Genomic DNA, 25,403 nt, shown 5'->3' on the forward strand with positions numbered 1-25,403 from the left:
TTCCATGAGTTCGTAAGCTTTCTGTTGCTTCTGTTTTGTGTATACCCAGTTTTAATGCATTTCCTGCGCATGTTGAAATGTGCTTTGTGCCCAAGTATGTCATCAATTTTGGAGAGAGTTCCATGATGTGCTGAGAAGGAGGTATATTCTTTTTGCTAGGGTGGAATGTTCTATAAATATCGGATAGGTCTATTTGGTTTATAAGTCAGCTAACTCTGTCATCTCTCTGTTTAGTTTTGTCTGCATGACCTGTCTGTTGGTGAGTTAGGTATGGAGTTACCCAAGTCAGTGTGTGAGGGTCAGTATGTGATTTTAGCTGCAGTAGTGTTTCTTTTACTAACTTGAGTGCCCCTTGCATTTAGGGCATAGATGTTAAAATTTGAAATGTTCTCTTGCTGGATTTTTCCTTTGGAGGGTATGTAATCTCCTTTCCTATCTCTTTCAGCTGGTTTTGGTTGGATTCTGTTTTGCTGGATATTAATATGGTTACACCAGCTTGCTTCTTAGGTCCGTTTGCTTGGAATATCTTTTCCCAGTGGTGGCACACGCTCTTAATCCCAGCACTCATGAGGCAGAGGCAGGTGGATCTCTGTGAGTTCGAGGTCAGTCTGGTCTACAGACCAAATTCCAGGACAGACACCATAGCTACAGAGAAACCTTGTCTCGAAAAAAAAAGTACTAGAGGTTTTTGATTAAACATGCACATTTTGGGTATTTTTTAATTTTTGTGCAGAACGATATTGGAATTTTATTGGTCTTATATTGTTAATGCAACAATAAAACAGAATGTCCTATAAATGTTTAGATAGATAGATAGATAGATAGATAGATAGATAGGTAGATAGGTAGATAGATAGATAGATAGATAGATAGATAGATAGATAGATAGATAGATAGATAGATAGATAAAAGTTTATACCAGCTTGCTTCTTAGGTCTGTTTGCTTGGAATATCTTTTCCCATTCTCTTACCCAGAGATGGTGTCCATCCTTGATTTTAAGGTGTGTTTCTTGGTTGCTGCAGAAGGATGGATCCTGGTTTGGCATCCATTCCGTTAGTCTGTGTCTTTTTATTGGAAAATTGAAACTAGTGATGTTGAGAAATATCAGTGACCAGTGTTTGGTGATTCCTGTTATTTTGCAGTTGTGTGTGTCTGTGTCCCTTCTTTTGATTTGGTGGTCTGGGATTGTTTGTGCTTTTTTTCTTGGGTGTGATTAGCCTCTTTAGGTTGGAATTTACCTTCTAGCACCTTCTGGAGGGCTGGAGTAGTAGATAGTGCTTAAATTTGGTTTTATCATAGAATGTCTTTTATTTTTTTCTCCATCTATGGTTATTGAAAGTTTCGTTGAATATAGTAGTCTGGACTAGAATATGTGGTCTTTTAGAGTTTATAGCATATCTTTCCAGGCCCTTCTGGCTTTTAAAGTCTCTATTAAAAAGTCAGGTGTTATTCTAATACATCTGCCTTTGTATGTTACATGGTCCTTTCCAGTTTTTAATTTTTTCCTTTGCTCTGAATTGTTGGGACCATTTGGAGTCCTGGCCTCCAGCTGTTCTTCCCTGCTAGAGATCTTTACTTTCCTTCTGATTTGAGTTACTGAAAGCTGTGTCAAAGTTGTTTACCAGCTCTGCTTCACGAGCACGTGTTGCCTTGGCCTTGAGGATCAGAGGATAAGGTTTTCACCTGTTGGCCCACCTGACTATTGGGTATATAAGCCTCCATGGTGCTATTGAATAGAGGGCTTCTTACCAGTGACTAGAGGTCCGTGTCTCTGTCTCTCTGTCTGTGTGTCTTTGTGTGTTTCAACCTCCAGCCCCTTGCCCGAAGCTCGCGAACTGTATGGTAGCGCATAGAGCGCAGACAGGCGTGGTGCGCTGCACTGTATGTTTAGTGTTTTGATTATCATGTGTCATGTGGACTGTCCTTTCTGGTTCAGTTCATTTGGTGTTCTGTGTGCTTCTTGTGCCTTGATGGGTGTCACATTCCTTTGTTTAGAAAAAAATTTTATGATTTTGTTGAAAATAATTTCTGGGCCTACAGCCTTGGTTTCTTCTTCCTCTATTCCAATTATTCTTAGATTTTTCTCTTCATGGTGTCCAAGATTTTCTGTATGTTTTGTGCCAGAAATATTTTAAATTTAACGTTTTATTTGATAGAAGCATCCATTTCTTCCATTGTGTCTTCAGTGCGTCAGAATCTCTCTTTTTTCTCTTGTATTCTGCTGCAGAGACTTGTCTCTGAGGTTCCTGTTTGAGTTCCTAAATTTTTCTCTTCCAGATTTCCTTCCATTTGAATTTTCTTTGTGGATTCTGTTTCCATTCTCAGGTTTTCAACTGTTTTATTTATTTCCTTCCACTGTTTGTTTGTGTTTTCATAGATTTCTTTGGGGAATTTATTCATTTCTTCTTTACAGACCTCTATTATTTTCATAAAGGCTATTTTAATGCCTTTTCCTTGTGTTTAAGTGATTTTGCAAAGCTCAGAGCCTGCTGTGAGATTGCTGGGTTGTAGTAGAGACAGTGTCCTGGTTGTTACTGAGTTTTGTGCTGGTGTCTCTGCATCTGGGATTGGAAAGATTGTAATTCTTGGTCCTGATATCTGGTCTGGTCTTTGTTGGATAAGTGTTTTGTTCCTTGGTTTTGATTGATCTCTCTGGTGCTTTGAAGAGTATTGCGGGATCCTCTTCATCTGGGATTCTGATAGATGTGACCCCTGAGGATTCCATGTAAAATGTGTTTCTAAGCATTGAGAGCTGACTCTTAGGAACAGAGTTGGGATGGGCGGGGGGGGGGGGCTGAGGGTATCTACAGAAGGAGAAAAGCAGGTTTCTCCACCAGGATCTGCTTAGTGCCTTAGTAACGAGCCAGAGAGGGAGGACAGGCTGCCTCCGGTGGTTTGCTATAGAACTGGGAGTGAGACTGGGGGACTGGACTTGGAAAAGGGAGGGAGAGGTGAAGCTTAGCAGTTAGCCTAACTGTTTGGATGGCCTGAGTGGCCTGTGGGTTCCCAGGGAGAGCCTGAAGGCGATAAAGCCAAGAGTCTGGGGAAGGACGTTTCGAGGGGCAGATCCCTGTGATCCACTGCAGAGGCACATCAGGCATGGGAGGGGAGCTTCAGTTTGCTGAAGTAAGAACTTTAGGATTACTTGGCCTTTTAAAATATATGAAATGTTGGTAGATTGGAACAAAAATGTAAAACAGTAAGCGAAGAAAATTCCATGGTTGTTCTCAAATTAAGCAAAACACAACAGATCACACACATGAATTTTGTTTTTATTAAAGACTTGGCCAATGATAGAAAGAAGGATTCGATTACAAATTAAATTTTACTTGGTCTTGATTTTGAGAATAATGAAAGTCCAGAACATTCCCACCCCTGCATCTGTACAGTGTAGTAACAATCAGATCGGCTCTCCAGAACATGTTTGCACGCAGTATTTCCCCAGTGTCTCCACTAAATACTCCAGAAACCCCTGATGGCTGATCCCTTAGCATCTGATCCTAAAAGCAACCCACCGAAGGTCTGACAGAAAAGTTCCGTGTTGGTTCTTGTTTCAGGCAAGGCCCCGCCAAACCAGAGGTTCTGTCTATCCAGTGGCCCGGAAAGCGATCTAGCCGCCGAGTCCAGAGGCACAACAGCTTCTCCCCCAACAGCCCACAGTTCAACGTCAGCAGTCCAGGTAAGGCAGACTTCGATGCTCTGCTTCATCCCATGGAGGATTTAAAAACAGTGGCCTGTGCCAGGCGGTGGTGGTGCACACCTTTAAACCCAGCACTCGGGAGGCAGAGGCAGGCTGAGCTCTGTGATTTCGAGGACTGCTTGGTCTCCAAGAGCTAGTTCCAGGACAGTTAGGGCTGTTACACAGAGAAACCCTGTCTCAAACAGCCGCCTGGAACACTATCCTTGTACCAAATGCAAGTGGAACGGAAGCAGTCAGAGTGTTAGGAAGTGAGGAGGTGATCGACCAACTGCCAGGCCCATCAGATCCTAGGATTGTGTCTGGACAACTCAGAGGGGGATGGATGCAAACAAAAACATTCCAGCAGTCAGTTCCCAAGAAATGGACCCTGTGCCAGTACTCTAGCTCTGAAACTGCTCCTCCACCCAATACCTTCTCCCTCTCCAGGTCCCCTGAAATTCATCCAGGAGAATCTGAGGGTTAGCCATGGCTATCTTATCGTACCCCAGATTTTTACACAGTGGATATGTGTTTCCCCATATTCTAGCTCACTCAGAATATGAAATAATTGTGTAAGGTCATCTGAACTACTGGTCCATTTCAAGGAAACCGAAACTTTCTACAATTACAACTACAAATCATTGTTTGTGGTTGGTGGAGGTTTGGACAGTGTCAGCCAGATGTGGCTCTAGCTATTGGCTGAGTTCTCTGCTCCTGGTAGCTTCCTCCAGAATAAATGACAGCCAGAAAGAACATTTTTGCCTCCTGTTAAGTGTCAGAAGCATAAGCAGCCAGGCCAAAATCATAAAATAGATTGAAACTATAATGTTATTCTTGCCACCTAACTCTCATTTGCCAAATAAATCACATGTCAAGCCTACCAGTCTGGGAGAAAGGCATTGTGTCCCTCACTGTAGCAAGAGGCTATAAAGTCCTCCTCCACCACCCAGGGGGTCTTCCAATGGAACTATAGGAAGAGCAAGGAATCGGCAAGCAAACTACAAACTGCTCTCATGCCTGAAAAACAGCAGTGCCGGGTTCCCAAGGCCAAGCTTAGATTTCCAGTTTAACCATTTAGAAAACACAGAGCCAGGGAGATATCCCCACAAGTAAAGGAACTTGCTGCCAAACCTGGCAACCCAAACTTGACCCCCAGAACCCACATGGTAGAAAATCAGACTCCATGACTGAGCCAACTTCCACAGGTTGTCAGCTGAGTGTTACACACATGCCTTGGAATGCATGAGTGTGCACACATGCACATGCACAAACATATATGTGCACACACAATAAATAAAATATAAATGTGATACATATGGGGGGAAATATAGAAAATAGTCGGTTTCAGTCATGCTACCCTGAACATACCCATCAGACTTGACCCTAGAAGTGAAGTAGAAGGAGGCCTGACTCGTACTTTGATGGGAAGACATAGCCAAAACTACAGTTCCCAAGGACTTCAATTTTTCTCAGATCCTTGTAGGGAACAACCAAGCTTAGAAATAGGTTGCCTAATTTGTAAATTAAACATTGAAAATGAATATTGTTTTCTACATTTAAAGTATTTTCTTTGAACACTCATTTCTGATAGCACTTATTTGTTGTAGTGTTAATGTTTGTGTTGACTTTATAATTTGTTGGTACATTTCTTCATGGATAGTCCCAGAAGAGTACCCTTCCCCACTTTGCCAAGGCTTCCAAATAAATGAATAAATAGCAACACCTAAAGATGACATCATCAAGTTGGGAAGCTGAGGCAGTCAAATGGAATTTACAATTGAGCTTTCTCTTCATGGATAAGCTCCCTGAGTCTGAAATTCCCGCTTCTCTCCCCAGCTATGGACAGTCTTATTCCATGCGAAAACAGTAGTAACACTTGTTGGAAATAGTTTACATGCTCACTCCTCTTGGTGGCATAATGTGTTGACTCTTGAGTTGTCCTGCTGGTCTACCCCTCCCTGCTGTAGAGTTAGAGAGATAAGGAGCTTTGGAGGACACTTGAAAACAAACACGCTTGGGTCTGAAATGAGGAAGGAGGGCAGTCCTCCTTCTAAAGTCAGCTTCCACGGAGCTAAGACAGCGCAAGGCATTTGCATTGACATTCATATTACATGATACCAGATATGCAGTAAATAATAAATGTTCAATATGTGTGTGCATAGCTACACACATTTACACATGTATCAACATGTAGTATCTGCTACATCCACATACATACATGAGTGTATTTCATATGCGTGGATACAGTGCAGCAGGCTCCAGTGTGCACACTCTACCTCTAAGCCATGGCTAAGGGGTTCATAGTTCCAGGCTAGTCAGTGGGAAAGACAGCACAGCTACCTTACCTTACACTTGTCTCCTATCACAGCTCCAGACCAAGGATCTGGTTTTATCCATTCCTGCCCCTGCCTCATAAGCAAGCTAAGAATCAGTGCTTTTTTTGTTTCAAAAGAAAACTATCTTATAGGAAAGAAAAACTGGCTCAGCAGGATGTGTTCTCTCGAGCTTCACAGGCCAGTGCAGAAAATACTATTTAAAAAAAAAAAGGAAGAAGAAAACAGGCTTGTGAAAAAAGTCAGTGGTGCAGACATCTCTGTGAATTGGCTACTTAGATGTCAGTCATGGATACATTTTTAGGAATCTGTTTAAAAGCCAGCAACACTGGATTCTCCCTTCAGGGTGGAAGGAGAGATATCTGAGCATTCTGCACTGCTAAAAATCTAATATTCTGTCTTTGTGGTTTCTTCCCAAGCACTGTTAGAAGAAGACAACCAGTGGATGACCCAGATAAACAGGCTCCAGAAATTAATTGATAGACTGGAAAAGAAGGTAGGTACTCCCTTTCCTTTTCTCTCCCTCCTCCTTTGCAAGGCCTTCTGCCTCAGCTTCCTCACTGCCTGGATGTCCATCCATGGCTGCCCTGTGAACAGAATGATGCTCAACATTCATGTAGCTCTCCGAATGGCTGGTTGGTAGTTTCAAGAGCATGTTTTCTGATTGTTTGTTGTTTGTTAAAGCAAATACAAAAGCTCAAAGTTACATTTAAAATAAGGTCCGGGGGCTGAGAATTAAGTGAACTTGTAGGTTCTACTTGAATGATGTTAATGACATCTCAGAGAGATAGATACAAGTAAGGTCTTATGAATCTTCCAATTTATTTAGAGGAAAGGGTTATTCTATGCTCAACTTCTAGAGATTGGCATATTAACTGATAATTTTAGTGTTAAACCTGCCTAGTAAGCAGACGAGAAGGAATATGATGAAGACTTCTTTGGAGCTACATTATATGTTCTTAATTATCATACCTTTTAGGAGTGATTGAGCTTGTCTCAAGTGTTCTAACGGTATACTGGCATTATGCTTATACAGCTTGGATGTAAAGGTGACCTTTGTCAATCAGTAAGAGAGTTTGTTTTTGGTGACTTCTGGACAATAAAGAATGACTATTTTTGCTTGACAGAAAACCTAACTTTTGAAGAACCCATGTATAATTGTACAAATAAACGGGGAGGGGTAGGGGAAGGGTTTTTGTTGCTTAAATGACTGGTAGTCAGAACTGGACTCATAGCTGATGATCAGTAGGTCTGGACGTGTGCCCAAAGTTGGACTGTGCAGACATTTCCCTGGAGGAATGGTCTCCATGAGCTGGATACTTGGAAATATTTCACATTCAGAAAGTATGTAAGTTTTATTAAAACTTATGCCAAGTCAATTAAGAATTTGATTACAAGCAATAGAAATCATCTTGCTGATTTAATAAAACCGAGAACTTTCTGGAAGGGTATGGCAATGCTCATGAAATCAACAGATATTCCTTCTAAGACATGAATTCAGGAACTCAGGGGATACGGTCACTCCAGGTGTCTAGCTATCAAGAGCCGTTGTCTCTTGGGCTATGTGCACTAGAATTAATGAGTTCAAACAATTCCCGATCTGTTTATGTGCTATTCATCATCCTGTTCCCAGGAGGGGTGTTGTGAGGGTCGCATGCTGGCTTCTTAGAGTGGGGGGCCGTCTAACAGTCTCAGATCATCGCATGCTGGCTTCTTAGAGTGGGGGGCCGTCTAACAGTCTCAGACCATCGCATGCTGGCTTCTTAGAGTGGGGGGCCGTCTAACAGTCTCAGATCATCGCATGCTGGCTTCTTAGAGTGGGGGGCCGTCTAACAGTCTCAGACCATTGCATGCTAGCTTCTTAGAGTGGGGGCCGTCTAACAGTCTCAGACCATTGCATGCTGGCTTCTTAGAGTGGGGGGCCGTCTAACAGTCTCAGATCATTGCATGCTGGCTTCTTAGAGTGGGGGGCCGTCTAACAGTCTCAGACCATTGCATGCTGGCTTCTTAGAGTGGGGGGCCGTCTAACAGTCTCAGACCATCGCATGCTAGATTCTTAGAGAAAGGGGGGACCATCTAACAGTCTCAGACCACCGCATGCTGGTTTCTTAGAGTGGGGACCGTCTAACAGTCTCAGACCACCGCATGCCGGCTTCTTAGAGTAGGAGAACATTCTAAATCTCAGACCACCGCAGTGCAACAAGAAGCAGAATTCATGGAAAAGAAAACGTGTTGGCGTGAAAGTTGGAGTAAATGCTGACCAGCTAGCACACTGAAGAAGTAAAGCTTTAGAAAACAAAGAAAAAGTTGACTGAAGGGGACAGTGAATGTCTGGAAGTGGAGTGGCTTTGTCTTTTATTTAGGAAAGCACTGAGGATTAGGCTTACGTGGTGAATTGCTACCTGATCATAAAGCCATTTGTAACAGATTAAGAGATTTGAACTTGGTCCTGGGAACAATCAGACACATTTATTATTTTTCTACACAGGTAATTAAAAGCATAAGATGTTTTGATAGAAAATCAGGTGGTAATATACAAATCGCATTAAATCAAAATAGATTATAAAATAGAAGTACTAGACTGAAAGCTGAAGAAGCCAGCTCCAATGATGGCATCAATTTCCAGTTTGTATACTAGAGCCCAAGATGGGTCCATCCTAAGTGAGTGGAAATGAAAGGCTTCCAAGATTAGAAGTAGAACTAACACCACCACCAAATGGGTATGCTGGGAACCCAGGAGCCTATCAGAATCCGTACATACTGTCTCATAGAAGTGGGGGAGACAAGTGGTAGCCTACTTTGAGGTGCAATGAAAAAAGAAGGCTTTCAAGGTTCATCAATTTCAGGGTACAATAGGGCAAAGGTACCCCTTTAAATGTCAGTAATGAGGTCAGCCTGGCAGGCTGGGTCTTACACCTAAACCAACTGAGGTGAAACCTTGAGGCCTGAAGATGGACAAGGATGCTGAAGACAAGATTCTCTCTGTGCAAGCAGAGTCAAGTCAGAGGGAAGCAATCCTAGATAACTCCAGCCCTTTAGCCAGGGCGTCTTCATTGATGTCTGCTCCTCCTGGAGCAAACACAAGAACTGTAAGATTGTTGCAAATTAACTTTCCCTTTTTTGTTCCCTGAGACCTGAATTTCAGCTGGGACTAAAGGAAAAACAGTGTCTATGAAAATTAGCTTTCTGATGTTGAAAGCCCCGGGAATCCGAGCCCCTGTTTTGAAAAGAAAACCCAATGGAAACATAAGGGTTCCTGTGATAAGTAAGTTTAGATTCTTTTAAAGAACAAAATATCTCTTTGTGAAGGGGTTGTGACATTCCCAGGGAAAATGTCTCCCCTTGGTGTATGAAATGCATATAGTTCTTTTTTTCTGGAATGGCTTAAACTTTAGTAACATCTCTCTAGCCTGTTTTAAATTAAAGTACTGTCACATCCCTTTCTCTCCTGGACTTTTGTCTCCATCCCTTCCTGTGTGACGGTTTTACTGTGAGAGCAGCATCGGAGAGGCTTGCTGAAAGCACAGGGTGATGGTGTTCAGCCTGGGCTCCAGCAGTGTGGCGCTCAGCATGAGCTGTCTGATGAGCAGGCACAGTGTGGGCTAGGTTTTCTTGTCTGGCTTATACTGTGCTGTGCTGAATTAGGTTTCCAGAGGAAAACGACACAATGGCCAAACAGTGGCTCGGTGCATGTCGTTTCCCTGCTGACTCTCTTGTTCCCTATGGTTTTTATTAGATTTGATCACCCTATTAAAAGAAAGTATACTTGAGGCAGAACATAGATTGGTTTTTTTTGTCTATTGAATATTTATGATAATCCTTCCTAGACAGTAAACTAAACATGACTCCATTCAAGAGGTTGGTGGTTAAGAACATTCAGGATTCCTATGAGTTTTTCGGGATCTGTTCTTTCCAGTCTCCACGAGTAGTAATGAGGGAGGGGTGTACTGAAGTTATAACCGTGCTATAGTGAGTCCGTACAAAACACCTTCAGGGCTGGGGAGATGGCTCTAGGTATGAAATGTTTGTCATGCAAGCAAGAGATCCTCAGTTCTAATACCCAGAGTCACAGAAAAGCTGGGTGCAGTAGCACCCATCTACAATCCTGTGCTTCTCTGGGCAGACACATGGGAGGTAGAGAGCAGAGGATTCTCAGAAGCTCACAGCCGTCTATCCTGTTGTGTAAAGTGGCAAGCAATAAAGAGACTCCAGCTCACGAAGATAGAACATGTGAAGCCTGATGTTCAAGGCCTTCATCTGACCTCCACACATACACTGCAGTACACACACACAACACACACCATTTTTAAAAAAATTGAATGGGAATAAAAAGGAAAAATCTTTAATGTTAAATGAAACAAAGACAATGATAAAGACCGTCCATTCCCTGGTGTATTATCTGGTCACCAGAGGATGGATAACTGAGGATGTCACCCTCAAGCTTTTCTTCCCTTCCGTCAGACAATGTAGAACCAAAGAGTGAGAGAAACACAGAGACCACTAGTCAGCACTGTGTTGCTAATATTCCACTCACATTCTAACTCACTGCGTAATTTTACTTTATGGAAAAGCCATGGTTTGGTGGGACCTTCATCCAGCCACTCGCCGATTGTGCAATGTCTGTGTGCCTAGCAGCATTCTGGTAATAGCCGTGTAGACATACTTAAAAGATGCAAAATATTTTGTCTCTACAAAGACAGACAAAAATATGGGAAAGAATCTAAGAAAAAACATGAAATCAAATCATGAGCTACAGCTGAGCTCCTAAAGTCAGCAGTGGGGGTGGATGGAGGGTTCCGTGCTTAAGGGGAGTGGGCTGGGCAGGGGGAGTGGATGGAGGGTTCCATGCTTAAGAGGAGTGGGCTGGAAGACTGTGTTAGGATGCTGGATTAAAACTGGACGTGAAAGACAAGAAAGGAGCCATCTAGAGGGAGGTCTGCGGGGAAATAAATCTACAGCAGAAGGGATCTGAAAGTTTTGATCATTCAGAGATGATAAAAAAGCTAACTTACCTGGAGTTCTACACGCAGCTGAGCCAGAGCAGACCTGGTCTGCCATGCCCAGTTTCACACTGTGCAGCATAAACTGGACAGCTAGAACTGCTAATTTTTACTTAGTTATTTCAGGGAAATATTTCATGTATTCCTCACTTGGAATATGTGTTTCCTCACAAGTATTGAAGGTTTACTCACTTGGTTTTACTGGGTGCATTGGTGTTAACCCCTGATAAGACCTGAAGGTCTTTATAAAAGTCTTGCATTCATGAAGACAGACAGAGGTTCTCATCTGAACTACACACACACACACACACACACACACACACACACACACACACACACACACACACACACACACACACACACAGCAGTTCTAAACATTTGAAAAAAAACTTTGTTTTGTTTTAAAAAAATATTAGTAGTCATTTTCCTTTTTCAATTCACTAGCTTTAGTAAAGCAAACTCGGTGCTAGAGCACAGAAACATTGTAACAACAGACGGATATCTAAGACGAGCTGAGGGCGGGAGGAAGGACATGAGAACAAAGGCATCTGCCTGTGAGTCTGGTCCTCCCAGCCTGCTTCCCGGTGACTGCATTTCCAGTCGCCCCTTTGCTCTCTGGGGGCTACAGTGAAGTAAACAGTACTTTAATAGTGCCTTAACATTGATTTTTACTAAAGATACAATATCTCTTTGTTGAAACAAATCAATTTTTAAAATGAGGATTGGTTCATCTCCTTTCAAACAATAAAGTACAATAAAGTACTTTGGATTCAAAATTAGCCATGAAAACAAAACTACAGTATGGGTTTATGTTGATTAGTTATGTAACTTGGCATTTTTTCTTTTTCTCTGCCTTTACTTCCTCTGTCTGAAGGATCTGAAACTTGAACCCCTGGAAGAAGAAGTTATTGAAGAGAGTACTAAACCGGTGAGTGATTTCCATATCAAAATTTCAAAAATGCATACTCTGAAGACAAGTCTCACTGCCCTCAATATCTAGTGCCCCAATGATAAGTCAAAAATTTAAGTAATGAATGAATTTATTTCACTCATTTAGATTTACAATGGCATTTGTTATCATATGTATTTCTTGCTTTCGACACCAATAAAAATTTCATGGCATGCAAAAAAGCAAGTACATCATACAAGTTATTAATTTATAAGCTCAGAAATACAGTATATAGAGAGATTTAAAAAAAAATCACAATTTCATCAATTTTCCAAATTATTTTGCTCTTTGTTTAAAGGTGTCTATGCCCAGCTCTGAATCAGCTTAGCTGGTGTTGGCCAAGCCTGTCATACATATTAGAAGCTCAAAACTGCTCTTTGTGGGAGTAATTCACACTCTACCACCTATTTTTTTGCATAAAGTTGTATTGAAATTGGGCCCTCCTCCATTTATGTAGTACCTGAGGTCACTCAGTAACATAGCTGAGGAGTTGCTATGGGAACCAAGTAGCACTCAAAGCCTGACCTATCTGCTGTCTGTTTACAGAAACCCCTTGCTGACTCTGCTCCATCAGGTCTTATGCCCATGACAATCTTGGGGACCTAAGTGGGGTTAGGGTGGGGACTGACAATCCCTTGGGCCATTATTGGAAATACACATGATCACTTCTGCAGCATTCAGAGATTCGAAGCCTGTTAGAAAGCTAACCCAGGTCCCAGGTGAGGGAAACAGAAATGGGGACCTTGTAGGAGGAACAGAAAAGGTAAATTCCAATGGACCTGTCTCTTGTGGGGTTGTAAAGGCCTCTGGCCCTTTTCAGTATTCATCTTCCTGAATCATGGAAGTGTTGCTTTCAAACTGAGACAGTGACAGAGAAACAGGTGTAGAGGGCTAGGGCTCATATATCATATATATGTAGGAAATCAGTTCTCTTTGGTTGTCAGTACTGCACCAAGTTCCTGAGAGAATCCCACAAAGACCTGATAGACCACACAGCCTTGGGAGCCAGTCCCAGGTTTGCATCATCTGATTCTTCCTCTCTGACCCTGAGAGGAAATAAAGCAAGGGTCAATTGGGTTGTTGAACTCAAGGTGGCTATTTATGTAAATAAATGGGTCAAATTTATAGAATGCTTCCAATACTATTTTAAAATGTTATTTTTTTTCCAGTAAAAAGCCCACACAGTGATTCAGGGGCACATAGTCCTCGCTTTTCGAATCTCTCTTATTCCCAAGATAGGCTTCCTCCTACCAACAGAAAAGAAACAGACAGAAAGATACGATGGCTCGTGTCCTTCATATTAGGCTTAAATGTGTTATCTGGAGCTCCTGTTTGAATATTTTTGTTAAAAAAAATCAAGAGATTGTGCCTAAATGCAAGGGAAGAGAGTCCCAAGAGTACCTGGGAAATGAGGAATGACAATGTGGGGTCTGACCATCTATCTAATGCCCATAGGAACCCCCTGTAGAACACACATAGACCCCTCTACCCCTCTAAAAGGGGTCTCTACCACCCAAAACTCTCTATAGTGACCGCTTTAGCTCAAAATCTGGGATCTACGGATATTTCTAAATTCTACTTGTTATGAATTGGTCTCTGGAGGTCTGAAAAACATGAATTTTAGATAAACTGATAGAGCGCGCGAGAAAGAACACAGTGATGAAGCTAGGCCGTAAGGCATAAATGGGGTGAGTAGACGAGAAACACGCAGCCCTCAGTGCTTGATAACAGCAATGAATTCAAGCTGAGAGACATTTTCAGCTAGGAATTCAATGATTAGACACTGGGTCTCGGTTCTTGGAAGAGCCTTGCCACCCAATTGTTTTTGTGAAATTTTTTTCCCTAGTCCATTAACCTCTGTGATCGTCTGTAAAAGCCAACTGAAGAGTATCCCCTTCTGGGGAGTGGGGGAAGATCATACACTATTCATAGCCTGCTGAGTGCCCGTGTGTGGACACAAACATGCTTCTGACGGCTGAACGGCTGAGGAATTTGTTATGGGGCTTTGTATGTCAGTGGCAACGCAATGCCGTTTCCTCAGAAAACTGATCCTTACATAGAGTCAGCTTCATGTGTGAGCTGATATCATTGCCTGGACACAGATTTTAGCCTGATTTTGCTAAGCCCTTTGAAAACAAAGAACCTTTGTGTGTGCATGCATGTAATCCTAGGAATTGAGCTAGGACTCATGTATGCTAGGCAGGTGCTCTGCCAGTGAAATCAATCCCCAGCCCTAGAGGTCTGTCTTTATCACTGCATGCCCAGAGCCCTGCATGTGGTATTTACTGTGACAAAATAAAAAGGCATGGTGTCTGTCTAAGAATAGACACCATGACCAAGCCAACTTTTATAAAAGAAAGCATTTAATGGGGATAATGGAGGCTTGCTTACAGTTTCATATGACAGCGAGCACAGGCACATGCATGGTGGCACAAATGGTGTTGAAGCAGTGAAATCTATATCCTGATCTGCAGGCAGAGAAAGAGGCAGGGGGGAGAGAGAGGGGGAGGAAGAGCGGGAGAGAGGGAAGATGAGACAGACTGGGTCTGGCTTGGACCTTTGAAACTTCAAAGCCTACCTACCACCAGTGACACACTTCTACCCAAAAGGTCACACCTACTTCAACAATGACAGACTTCCTAGTTCTTCTATTCCTTTCAAATGGTGCCACTCCCTTGGCGACTCCAAATGAGCCTACAAGGGCAATGTGTATTCAAACCACCACAGCTGTATGTGTTTATGTGTTTAGTGCCTCTCGTGGTTCCTGCAATGCAATCCGTGTTTGACAGTAACAGCTATTTAACAAGCACTGAGAAACTGGACAGCTCAGGGAACAGAAGCTCAGGGTTATCCATAGCCTCTATGCTACCCGGCAAGCAATCCTGGGCAAGTTTTGTTTGTGTTCCATACAATCCCTGTGAGTGTGTCTTAAATTTACTCTTGCATTTTTATAAGGCTTATTTTCATACTTTTAAAGTTTTCCCTCAATCCTTGCAGAAAAAGATAGGCTTAATAGTGAGACTACACAGGCAGGTCTCCAGGCAATTCTCTGGGGAGTATAAATGACAATTGTTATAATTGTAATAATATTTTTTAGGAAAAACAGTAGCCAACCTACTGTGAGCCATTAAATCGGGTATAGTAGCAACTTTTCTCTCGTTACTTATGGCAAAATATTGTACAAAAGCAACTTAATGAGGGTCTTACTATTTATTTGACCTTAATGTTTTGAGGGTACACTCCATCATGACAGAGAAATAACAGGAGGCAGCTGGCTCTATTATGTCCACAGTCCAGAAGCAAACACACATGAAGGCGGGTGCCCAGCTTTCACTTTCCTTACTCAGTCCAGCACCCAGCTCAGGGAATGAAGCGCCCCAGTTAAGCTGGATCTTACCAGCTAAATGAGCCCGATAATAGAACCTCCCTCACAGACCATACCCAGAGCTTTGTCCCTTAGATGATTCTCGATCTGTCCCAGTTGGCAGTATGGAGCATCACACGGGGTTAGGGCATTCTGAATAGCACATGTTGCAAATGGGTCATCTATGATAGCCCTTTGGTCATCGACACAGCATTGGAGATGCGTCAGTAAGCCCACGTTTTTAAAAGCAAACTTGATTGTAATGATTGTCACAGTATCTGATATCAGAAAATAGCCAAGAAACTGAAGCGATGCAGATTCCGATAGAACTTCTCTTTAAACCTTGGTATCTCTAGGGTGGTGGCCACGACTCAGTGGTGCATCAGAGGCGCTTCGGGAAGTTTTTAAGATGCCGGTGCCTGGGTCAGCCACTTCCGGCCAACTGAGACTTTCTCTGGAAAGCTCCTCCATGATTCTAATTGCATCTCTTGCTTAATTTTAAAGAGGAAATGTCTCAGTGCAGAGGGCACTTTCTTTAGCTTCTGCTGCTATAAATTTCTGGGCTTTTGTGTTTCTCGCGTGATAGAATAGTCACAGCTTTTCCGGGCCGGTTTCTGGCTGGCAGTCGTGTGTGTGACGGCAAGCTCCCTTTCTTCCGCAGCACATCATGCTAGTGCAGCGCCAGATGTCCGTGACAGAAGACGATCTGGAAGAGTTCCAGCTTGCTCTGAAACACTACGTGGAGAGCGCCTCGGCCCAAAGCGGGTGCCTGCGGTAAGTACTTGCGTACCAGCCCCCACATCTACACAGATGGTGAGCGTGGGAGTTTAGGTGAGGGCGCAGGGGGTACCAGAGCACAGGCATCTCCAGATCCTCATGTTCAATTCTGCAGAGCAGTCCAGCCCTCTGGGGTATGGCATTTGCAGAGTTTAGCAAGGTATTTTCTGTTTGATCTCTGAAACGGAGTTGATTTAAACATTAGGCATACCAAGGGAAATAAAGTGGAAAGTCATCGAATAAGAAGGTTTTCAAGTAGATTGCAATCTCCCCATTTGCACAAAGGCCACCAGCACCCAATAGAAATCATCTGTGTAGACAAGACTCCTATCCCACTCGTGGATGTCTTACCTCAATTACCCTGTGGACTAATGACCATTCCACTATTATGAGAATAATGGGGCTCTCCAAAATGAAGATTTCAGACCTTGATTGCTTCATAAAAGCAGTGGCAGCATCTCTTTCCTCCCTAAACTCCATGGCCTCCTCTCTACTGTTGTGTCAAGACTCATAAAACATGCTACACCTCATCCATAGTTTTTCAGTACATCCCGTCCAATAAGCCAGTACTAGAATAACTGTCCCCAAACAGTGGTAGGGTTCCAAATATCACGAGGACTCTGTGGTACCTCTCCCAGGAGCATCCTGTCGAATGCTGGGCATTTGCCTAGACTTTGAGTTTGCTGGCTTCAGACAGAAGCCATAGGCACAGCCATCTACAAGGAGCACTATCTGTTCCTTCTTACCGTGCCTCAGACCTGACCAGGCTCTTCCATAGATACACACCCAGGCAGTCTCTCACGCAATACCACAAGTCCACAGCACAGACAAACTTACCTATGTTCAGAAAACATCCACAGCCATGTCCCTCTACCTGTGAGCTTGTTTTACTGCATCCCTAATGTTCTTTCAACGTTCATGAGGTAGGAAGATAACTAGTTCAGAGATGAGTTGAAGTTCAGCCTGGGAACGGTAGTGAGGACCTTGTCCCAAACACAGAAAAGTATTAAGAATATTCTGTCTGTGTGTATGTCTGCAGGCCAGAAGAGGGCACCAGACCTCATTACAGATGGTTGTGAGCCACCATGTAGTTGCTGGGAATTGAACTCAGAACCTTTGGAAGAGCAGGCAATGCTCTTAACCACTGAGCCATCTCTCCAGCCCCTCTTATGGAATGTTTATGTGTGAACCAAAGACCATGAAATCTGAGCTAAATTCATCAATTCTTTCTCCTTGGCTGACCTGGCATCTCTGCAGTATGAGTATCAGCAACTCCTCACCTCCCAGTGCAGCCTTTGTAAGAGACCCTAGGAAATGTTGCACTTCCATGACTGCCATTCTACTTCATATGAGGATCAGAAGAGCACAGATAAAAGCATTTTCACCCTTGGAAGAATTAGAGATTTGCCGAGGCAGGGACATATGTAGTTTCTAAAAACCCACTCATTTAAAAATAAAACTACTTGGAAAACACAAAAGGAACCTGTGCAATTGCAGAACATTGAACTCAGTAAACTTTTTGAAATAGCAAGGATAGAAAGAAGAAAAGTCTGCCAAATTCCCGGGGATTTGTTAGATGTTTTATATTGGTTAAAAGTTTTTAAATTTCTGAAACCATGTTGGGTACCAAAATAGCCCCAGAGAGGAGAGGAGCATGCTGTGGCAGGTCAGAGAGGCAATATGTGTGATGGGAGCCGAGGTGAGGAGAGGACCATTTGCTGGGGGAAACTCCAAGTCTTGCCTTTTCCTCTGCAGCACTGGTCTGTTTCTTAGTGCCTCTTCATCCACTTGCTGCTGATTCTTCAGCTCATTTCCAGGGCAGGAACTGTCAGAATGTAGATCTTACCAGATGTAAGGAGTATCAGAAAATGACCACACAGGCGGAACTCCCTGTGCAAGAGACATCTCCCATCTCCATTCAATGTTTTTAATGTGTTAATCAGTCCCAACTCTCTCCTTGTTGACAAATCATCAAATGCCACTCTTCCTGGGTACCTTCCACAGCTGCCTAGTGCTGGGCTGATGAAGCTATGAATTAGCAAAGGTTTTATATGTTTCCCATGATGCTTAGCTAGACTCCCCATGCAAGACACAGAGTGCTGCCATGAGTGATACAAGACTAGCAACTTTCATCCATTTTCTTATTTAGTTTTCATGGGAATTGCTGCAGGCATATATTACATCCAGCTTAGAAAAAAAGCAGGCTCCGGTGTGTTAAAAACTTGCCCGTGTTTTAAATTTCCTTGTCTGGACTTAATCCTGAACTTTTTGTGGCTAAGTAGGGGTAGAACTGAATTAGAACTTTTGCTCTGCGTATTCACTAAGACATTTGGAAGTTTGAGGACTGACAGAGGTTTGGTTATAGAATTCTGTCAATGGTGTTTAAAGACTTTACGGAGGGCTGACAAGATGTCTGAGGAGGTAAAGGTGCTTGCCACCAAGGCCAATGATCTCAGTTTGATCTTTGAGTTCTCCATGCTAGAGAGAACTGGCTTCTACTGCTTATCTCTGACCTCCATATACCCGCCCTGGTGTGCACACTTCACACACACTTCACACACACACACACACACACACACACACACACACACACACACACTCTTTCTCTCTCTTTATATATCTTTCATGCAAGTGGATATATCATGATATATGCAGCTCATTACTTTCTCTGCCATTGTGAGTCCCCAGTTCCTGGGAGAGAATCACCAGTTGAGTAAATGGCATACGCAGTGTGCTCGTAGAATCAGCCTTGACACCAGACAGAATCACCAAAGGCAGAAGCTACTTCCTGAGATCTAACTTTGGAAACAGGATCCTTACTCATAAAGGTAGAAAGCAATTCCAATCATATTCTTATTCCAAAATTCTACAGTTTTTAAATAGAACTAAGTGATCTCTGAAGCTACTTACTCAGCTACAAAACTCTAGAAATTGATATGTTCATATTTCCAATGTCAAGGGCCCAGGAAACGTGACTCAATTATATTGCAAAAACCGCTCTTGAGACTTCCTTAAGAATTAATGATGCGCACTGGAGCATCAACATCAATCTGTATGGATAAAATATGGTGGCCAAACCAAGAGAAACGTGGGGAGTACATCCCTCCTGTTTCATCTATTCATTGGTTTGGCCCTGTGGGCGAGGCAGAACAGGCTTCAGGAGAAGAAAGCAAACAGAGTAAGCAGGTGTCCTCTACAGTCCTCAGAGAACCATTTCACAGAGGGGGAAACTGAGGTTGAGTGATGGGCCAAAGGGGCCCCCTTAACGAGTGGCAGTTCCATCAGGACCTTTAGCCCACTGTCCCATCTCACCACAACATCCTTCCTCTTTAATCCTCTACCAGTCTTTCTCGAGCTAGGGCGTTGTGCTGACAGGTGAGTCTCATTGGGAGGGCAATGCTGGAGATCACATGCAGGGTCTCTCACCCGCTACACAAGTGCTCCACCAATGAGTATATCTCCAGTGCTTGATGTCTTTTTTTTTAATTTATTTATTAAAGATTTCTGCCTCCTCCCCGCCACCGCCTCCCACTTCCCTCCCCCTCCCCCGATCAAGTCCCCGTCCCTCATCAGCCCAAAGAGCAATCAGGGTTCCCTGACCTATGGGAAGTCCAAGGACCACCCACCTCCATCCAGGTCTAGTAAGGTGAGCATCCAAACGGCCTAGGCTCCCCCAAAGCCAGTACGTGCAGTTGGATCAAAAACCCACTGCCATTGTTCTTGAGTTCTCAGTATTCCTCATTATCCGCTATGTTCAGCAAGTCTGGTTTTATCCCATGCTTTTTCAGACCCAGGCCAGCTGGCCTTAGTGGGTTCCCAATAGAAAATCCCCATTGTCTCAGTGTGTGGGTGCACCCCTCGTGGTCCTGAGTTCCTTGCTTGTGCTCTCTCTCCTTCTGCTCCTGATTTGGACCTAGAGATTGCAGTCCGGTGCTCCAATGTGGGTCTCTGTCTCTGTCTCCTTTCATCACCTGATAAAGGTTAATATTCAGGAGGATGCGTATATGTTTGTCTTTGGATTCACCTTCTTATTTAGCTTCTCTAGGATCGCGAATTATAGGCTCAATGTCCTTTATTTATGGCTAGAAACCAAATATGAGTGAGTACATCCCATGTTCCTCTTTTTGGGTCTGGCTTACCTCACTCAGGATAGTGTTTTCTATTTCCATCCATTTGTATGCAAAATTCAAGAAGTCCTTGTTTTTTACTGCTGAGTAGTACTCTAATATGTATATATTCCATACTTTCTTCATCCATTCTTCCATTGAAGGGCATCTAGGTTGTTTCCAGGTTCTGGCTATTACAAACAATGCTGCTATGAACATAGTTGAGCATATACTTTTGTTGTATGATAGGGCCTCTCTTGGGTATATTCCCAAGAGTGGTATTGCTGGGTCCAGGGGTAGGTTGATCCCGAATTTCCTGAGAAACCGCCACACTGCTTTCCAAAGTGGTTGCACAAGTTTGCATCCCCACCAGCAATGGATGAGTGTACCCCTTTCTCCACAACCTCTCCAGCAAAGGCTATCATTGGTGTTCTTTATTTTAGCCATCCTGACAGGTGTAAGATGGTATCTTAAAGTTGTCTTGATTTGCAATGCTTGATGTCTTGAGGGCTATCCCACCACACAGCTAAAGCTGGCCTCAAACTCCAGACCCTCCTGCATCTGTCTTCCAAATGCTGGAGTTATAGGTTTACAGGCCTTTCTGTGCTAGTCCAGAAAATGTAACGTTCTCACAGTACAATAGCTGAGTAATATTAATAACTCGTCTGCAGGAAGCCATTAATGAGGGCCCGAAATGCTAGGCTGCGTGGTTTAATCTTTATTCTAAGAAGAAGAGTTGAAATTTGCAATATATTTGAGCATTAGTGACACCTTCAAGATACTAAATCAGCTGTAGATTCTCTTCCCAGGAAAAAGTATATTTGTACATTAATTTGCAGGTCACTTTGGAGGATTGTGGAGAAAGTCACAAAGCTTACCCAGGAATTTCTGGGGTAGGAACACAAAACCCTGATTGTATTATCATTATGCAGCTAATACTGAGAAGAATTTTAAGTTGAGCTAGTATATTAGTACATCATACCTAATGAAGAAAAATTATATTTTTAAAATTATGAAAATACCATATTACAAAAATAAAATGTCCTTTATTCATGCTCCACACTGCCATAAGCAGTATCTTTTAAAATAAAAATATATTAAAATTCCTTTGTGTAGTTACTGCCACCTGCTGGTCATCAATAGATAAACCCCAAATATTTCACTGATAAATCCTTATTTTTTGATCCTTCATTTTGCTTCCTAATTTAAATATATTATGAAACATGAGACTAAAAAGATATCCTTTAAGAATTCAATTTTTAGATGTATTGCACTTTCTTTTCTTGCATAAACCCGTGAGCTTCGCGAGCATGCCCCTCCGTTCTGCCTCAGGGTTGGGTTGGCTCTTCCTCATCTGTTCTGTTACTTGTTCAACTCTCCCCTCTGTTTTACACAACTGTCCTTTACTATGCTCCACACTGCTGTGAGCAGAATACATTAAAACAATTTTAATACATTTTGGTACAAAAGATGCTTAGTAAAACTTTTGAATGGGGACTGGGGAGATGGCTCAGTGGTTAAGAGCACTGGCTGGTCTTCCAGAGGACCCAGGTTTGACTCACAACTGCAGCCCATTTCAGGAGACCACGATACTCTTTCTGGCCTCCATGGCACAAGACGTGTAAGTGGTACACAAATATACATACAAGCAAAACACAATAAGCTAAGAACTTTTTAAATAAAAGTGTGCAAAAATAATATCAACCTAAAAATTATATAACAAAATTGATGCAGTGGGCCACTCAGTTATTGATAAATGCACTTGATATTCTGCCAGGCTTAAGTTACTTTGTTTCCTATACATACAGGTAACATTGCTGCATGCTCCATACAAAGATTAGAAAATTTGGTTCACTTTTGTCCGTGTGTGCACTCAGGGTGGTTATGGATGTGTGTCCATGTGTGTGCACAGGCACACAGCTGCAGGCAGACTTAGCACTGAGGACTGGAACACTTGTCATTTTTGCTTGGCCTGAGCCATTTCTCCCACCCCTCCTTTGCTGCTTTAATTCCAGGGCCCAATCATGCCTTTTCTATTTCAGTATTTCTATACAGAAGCTTGCAAATGAATCTCGATACATGATTTATGAGTTCTGGGAGAACAGCAGCGTGTGGAACCGGTAAGTTGCAAGGAAAAATGACTTGTTTCATTAAACGTGGGTGTGGCGGTCACATGGAGACACTTCCAGACTGTTGTTAAACATGGGTGTGGCGGTCACATGGAGACATTTTCACTGTTAAACGTGGGTGTGGCGGTCACATGGAGACATTTTCACTGTTAAACATGGGTGTGGCGGTCACATGGAGACATTTTCACTGTTAAAAGTGGGTGTGGCGGTCCATTTTCACTGTTAAACGTGGGTGTGGCAGTCACATGGAGACATTTTCACTGTTAAACGTGGTGTGGCAGTCACATGGAGACATTTTCACTGTTGGCACAGTTGCTTTTGCTTATTTTTGTGGTGCTACAGACTGAACCAAGGGCTCTGAGCATGCGCGGCAAGCACTCTGTCACTGGTGCCTCCCAGTTTCTCTCTAAGTTTATGCTGTGAAATCAGGTGGAAAAGTTGTCCAGAATGATCTTGCACTTACTCTGTAGCCCAGGTAGGCCTTGAATTTAAAATGCTTTTGCTTTAGCCTCGAGCATCTGGGATTCAGGCCTGTGCCACCACATCTGAGGTATTTATTTCCTTCCTCTTAAATTGTGCCTACCCTGTTCCACTGAATCCTGCCATCTTTGGAATTTATGTCATACCTTTGGATGATGATCCCACTCTGAGTTTTTGCACTTTACTGATTGTCTTGGTAAAGCAGAATTAGACAGGGTCACAGGTATCTCAGGAAGAAGTGATGAGTGGGTGTGAGATTTTATAAAATGAGTTCTGTGGACATCATTGTGTTTACATTTAAAACAGTGGTCAATACACTTTTCAAAATGCCCTTAAAGACTATAAATATAAGAAGGACATTGGAAAAGCTTACAAGTCAGCTTTGAAAGTCAAAATGATCACCACACTATCAATGGAGCTGCTTTACTGTTTATTTAAAATTGGGGGAGAAATATACAATATAAAATATGTGATGAAGGAACTTTTTGTTCTATCACAAAGAGTTCCTGATGGTTTTAGTTAGCACAGAAAATATAGCTCTCCAATAATCAGTATTTTAGGGGGCTAAATATGGAAACAAAAGAATGCTGGGAAATTGAACTGATTCATATTTCACCTCAAATTGTTATTTTTGTGGCTTCAAGAAGCAGTCTTGGTGTGCAGTCCAATGGCAGAGCGCTTGTCCAGTAATAAATAATTGAAGTGCTTTGTGCTATAATAAGGACACAATGGCAAAAATTTATTTCAGGCAGAGTCTGGAAGGCAACTTAGCTCCAAGCATATTGGCCGTTTTAAGGATGAGAATTGTATTCTCTGTTAGAAGATTTACAGTTCCTGTTCTTAGCCTGTCCTTCAAGCAAATATTAAAATTCTGTCATTTCTCCTGGAACTCAGCATACCTCCTGTTGTTGTGTGTTTTGTATGCTTATCTTAAATGGCCCTTTCTTCTAAATTTCTGAGAATTATTACTCTTCAGGTTGTGTTAAAGTTAGATGAGCATTAAGAGCAGACTGTGTCTGGTCATTTAGTTCAAACCACCCCAAATCTTGCCATCTTGGTTGAATTTAGTCTCTGCTGTACTCTACTTGGGAAGGCTTGAAACAAAGATGCATGGCTTTAACCTACAATCACTTCACAGCCACCTCCAGACAAATTACAGCAAGACCTTCCAAAGAAGCAATGTGGACTTCCTGGAAACTCCGGAACTCACTTCTACGATGCTCGTTCCTGGTAAGCACTCTTGTGCATGCCCTTGCTTCTCTATGCTTTTCTACCACACTTTCCTTTAAGGCAGCAGGGTCTCCCGCACTACCAATGGAGCATTCTTTACAGCTTATTTAAAATTTGGGGTGGGGGTGGAATAAATATTGTCTTCTGTCCTTAATGACATTTGTTTCTAGCTGCATTAAACCTAGTACTGGTAGTTGCTTGGTTATCACAATTTTAGGAAAATTTAAGTCAACTCATATACTTTCAAAAATTCATGTTCTTTACTATTTTACAACTAGTACATTGAATGCAATGTGAAATAAGTGATCACAAGATAGTTGTTAGAATGTTAGAAAAGTTCATTATAATAGTTTCTAAAGTTCTTATAGCTGGAGAAATAACAGGAGGAGGAGAGAGATTTGGGATTAGAAGTCTGAAGAAAGGTTAATGTTACTGAGAAAACCCACTCGCTGTCTGCCCATATACTCAGTTATTACTGGTGCTTTCTACCCATGTACTCAGTTATTACTGGTGCATATATTTACTGAGTAATGTGTGTGTGGCACTGGAGTCCTGGGATACTTTTAGCCATTTCCTGCACCGGCTGCGAGTCTGTTCCGATCAAGTATTTTGCCAGGAGCTAACTGAAGTACAAAATAAAGAGTCTCTAAGTAAGGGTAAAGTGCTGTCCACCCAGTATGACAGAAAGCTGTTTACAAAGGGCACACATTTACATAAAAACAAAAGACAGATCAAGGCACACAAGTAGTTATCCCTGGAGACAACACAGGCTTTGTAGACTTACTTCAAGTTAAGGTGGAGAATATCTCAATTAGGTAGATGAACAACAGTTTAGAGACTTTGATGACATGGATGACCACATGGTCCAATCAGTATCAACTGACAGGGTGGACAAGAGTAGTCAGCATGAGTTCAGACTGACCGAGCAGGACAATGACCTACACCAGGAGCCTGTTGGGATTCCAGCTGCACAAGAGCAGCGAGATCAACTCTGAGTGAGGACATGTGCAGACAAGACAGGTCATCTGTGAGAGGCCGGGGAGGAAATGTCTTTCTGTAAAAGATCTGGAGAGGAACAAGAGCCTCGTTTACTCTGGAGAACCAGGACAGGCAGGATAAGACAGTATCAGAGTGAATGCATGGAGGCCACGCACCTTGGGGCATTCATTCGTGGTGAAGTGAAAACTGACTTTGACAAGACCACCATTGAAGAGAAGAGTCGTAATGGAGTGGTGGGGACCAGGTGGGAGATGGTGCTGCAGCTGGAGGAGAAGACAGGCGGCTGGGGGAGAGAGCTTCCAGTTTAACTGACACCCACAATCTAAGGCAGAGCTTGGTGTGCCAGTAGAGCTTCT

The 25,403-nt window shown here is 42.7% G+C and overlaps 1 protein-coding gene across 1 annotated transcript in view; it reads left to right on the forward strand.

The window, feature by feature from the left end:
* Necab1 (N-terminal EF-hand calcium binding protein 1) overlaps positions 1–25,403 on the forward strand; it is a 150,343-nt gene that overhangs the window by 120,526 nt on the left and 4,414 nt on the right. The window contains exons 7-12 of the mRNA XM_075966928.1: positions 3,559–3,680; positions 6,433–6,509; positions 11,888–11,941; positions 15,988–16,100; positions 22,252–22,329; positions 23,957–24,048. Coding sequence (XP_075823043.1) covers positions 3,559–3,680; positions 6,433–6,509; positions 11,888–11,941; positions 15,988–16,100; positions 22,252–22,329; positions 23,957–24,048 — 536 coding nt within the window. The remainder of the gene's footprint in view (positions 1–3,558; positions 3,681–6,432; positions 6,510–11,887; positions 11,942–15,987; positions 16,101–22,251; positions 22,330–23,956; positions 24,049–25,403) is intronic.

Source organism: Microtus pennsylvanicus, chromosome 3 (genome assembly GCF_037038515.1).
Source record: "Microtus pennsylvanicus isolate mMicPen1 chromosome 3, mMicPen1.hap1, whole genome shotgun sequence".
NCBI lineage: Eukaryota > Metazoa > Chordata > Mammalia > Rodentia > Cricetidae > Microtus > Microtus pennsylvanicus.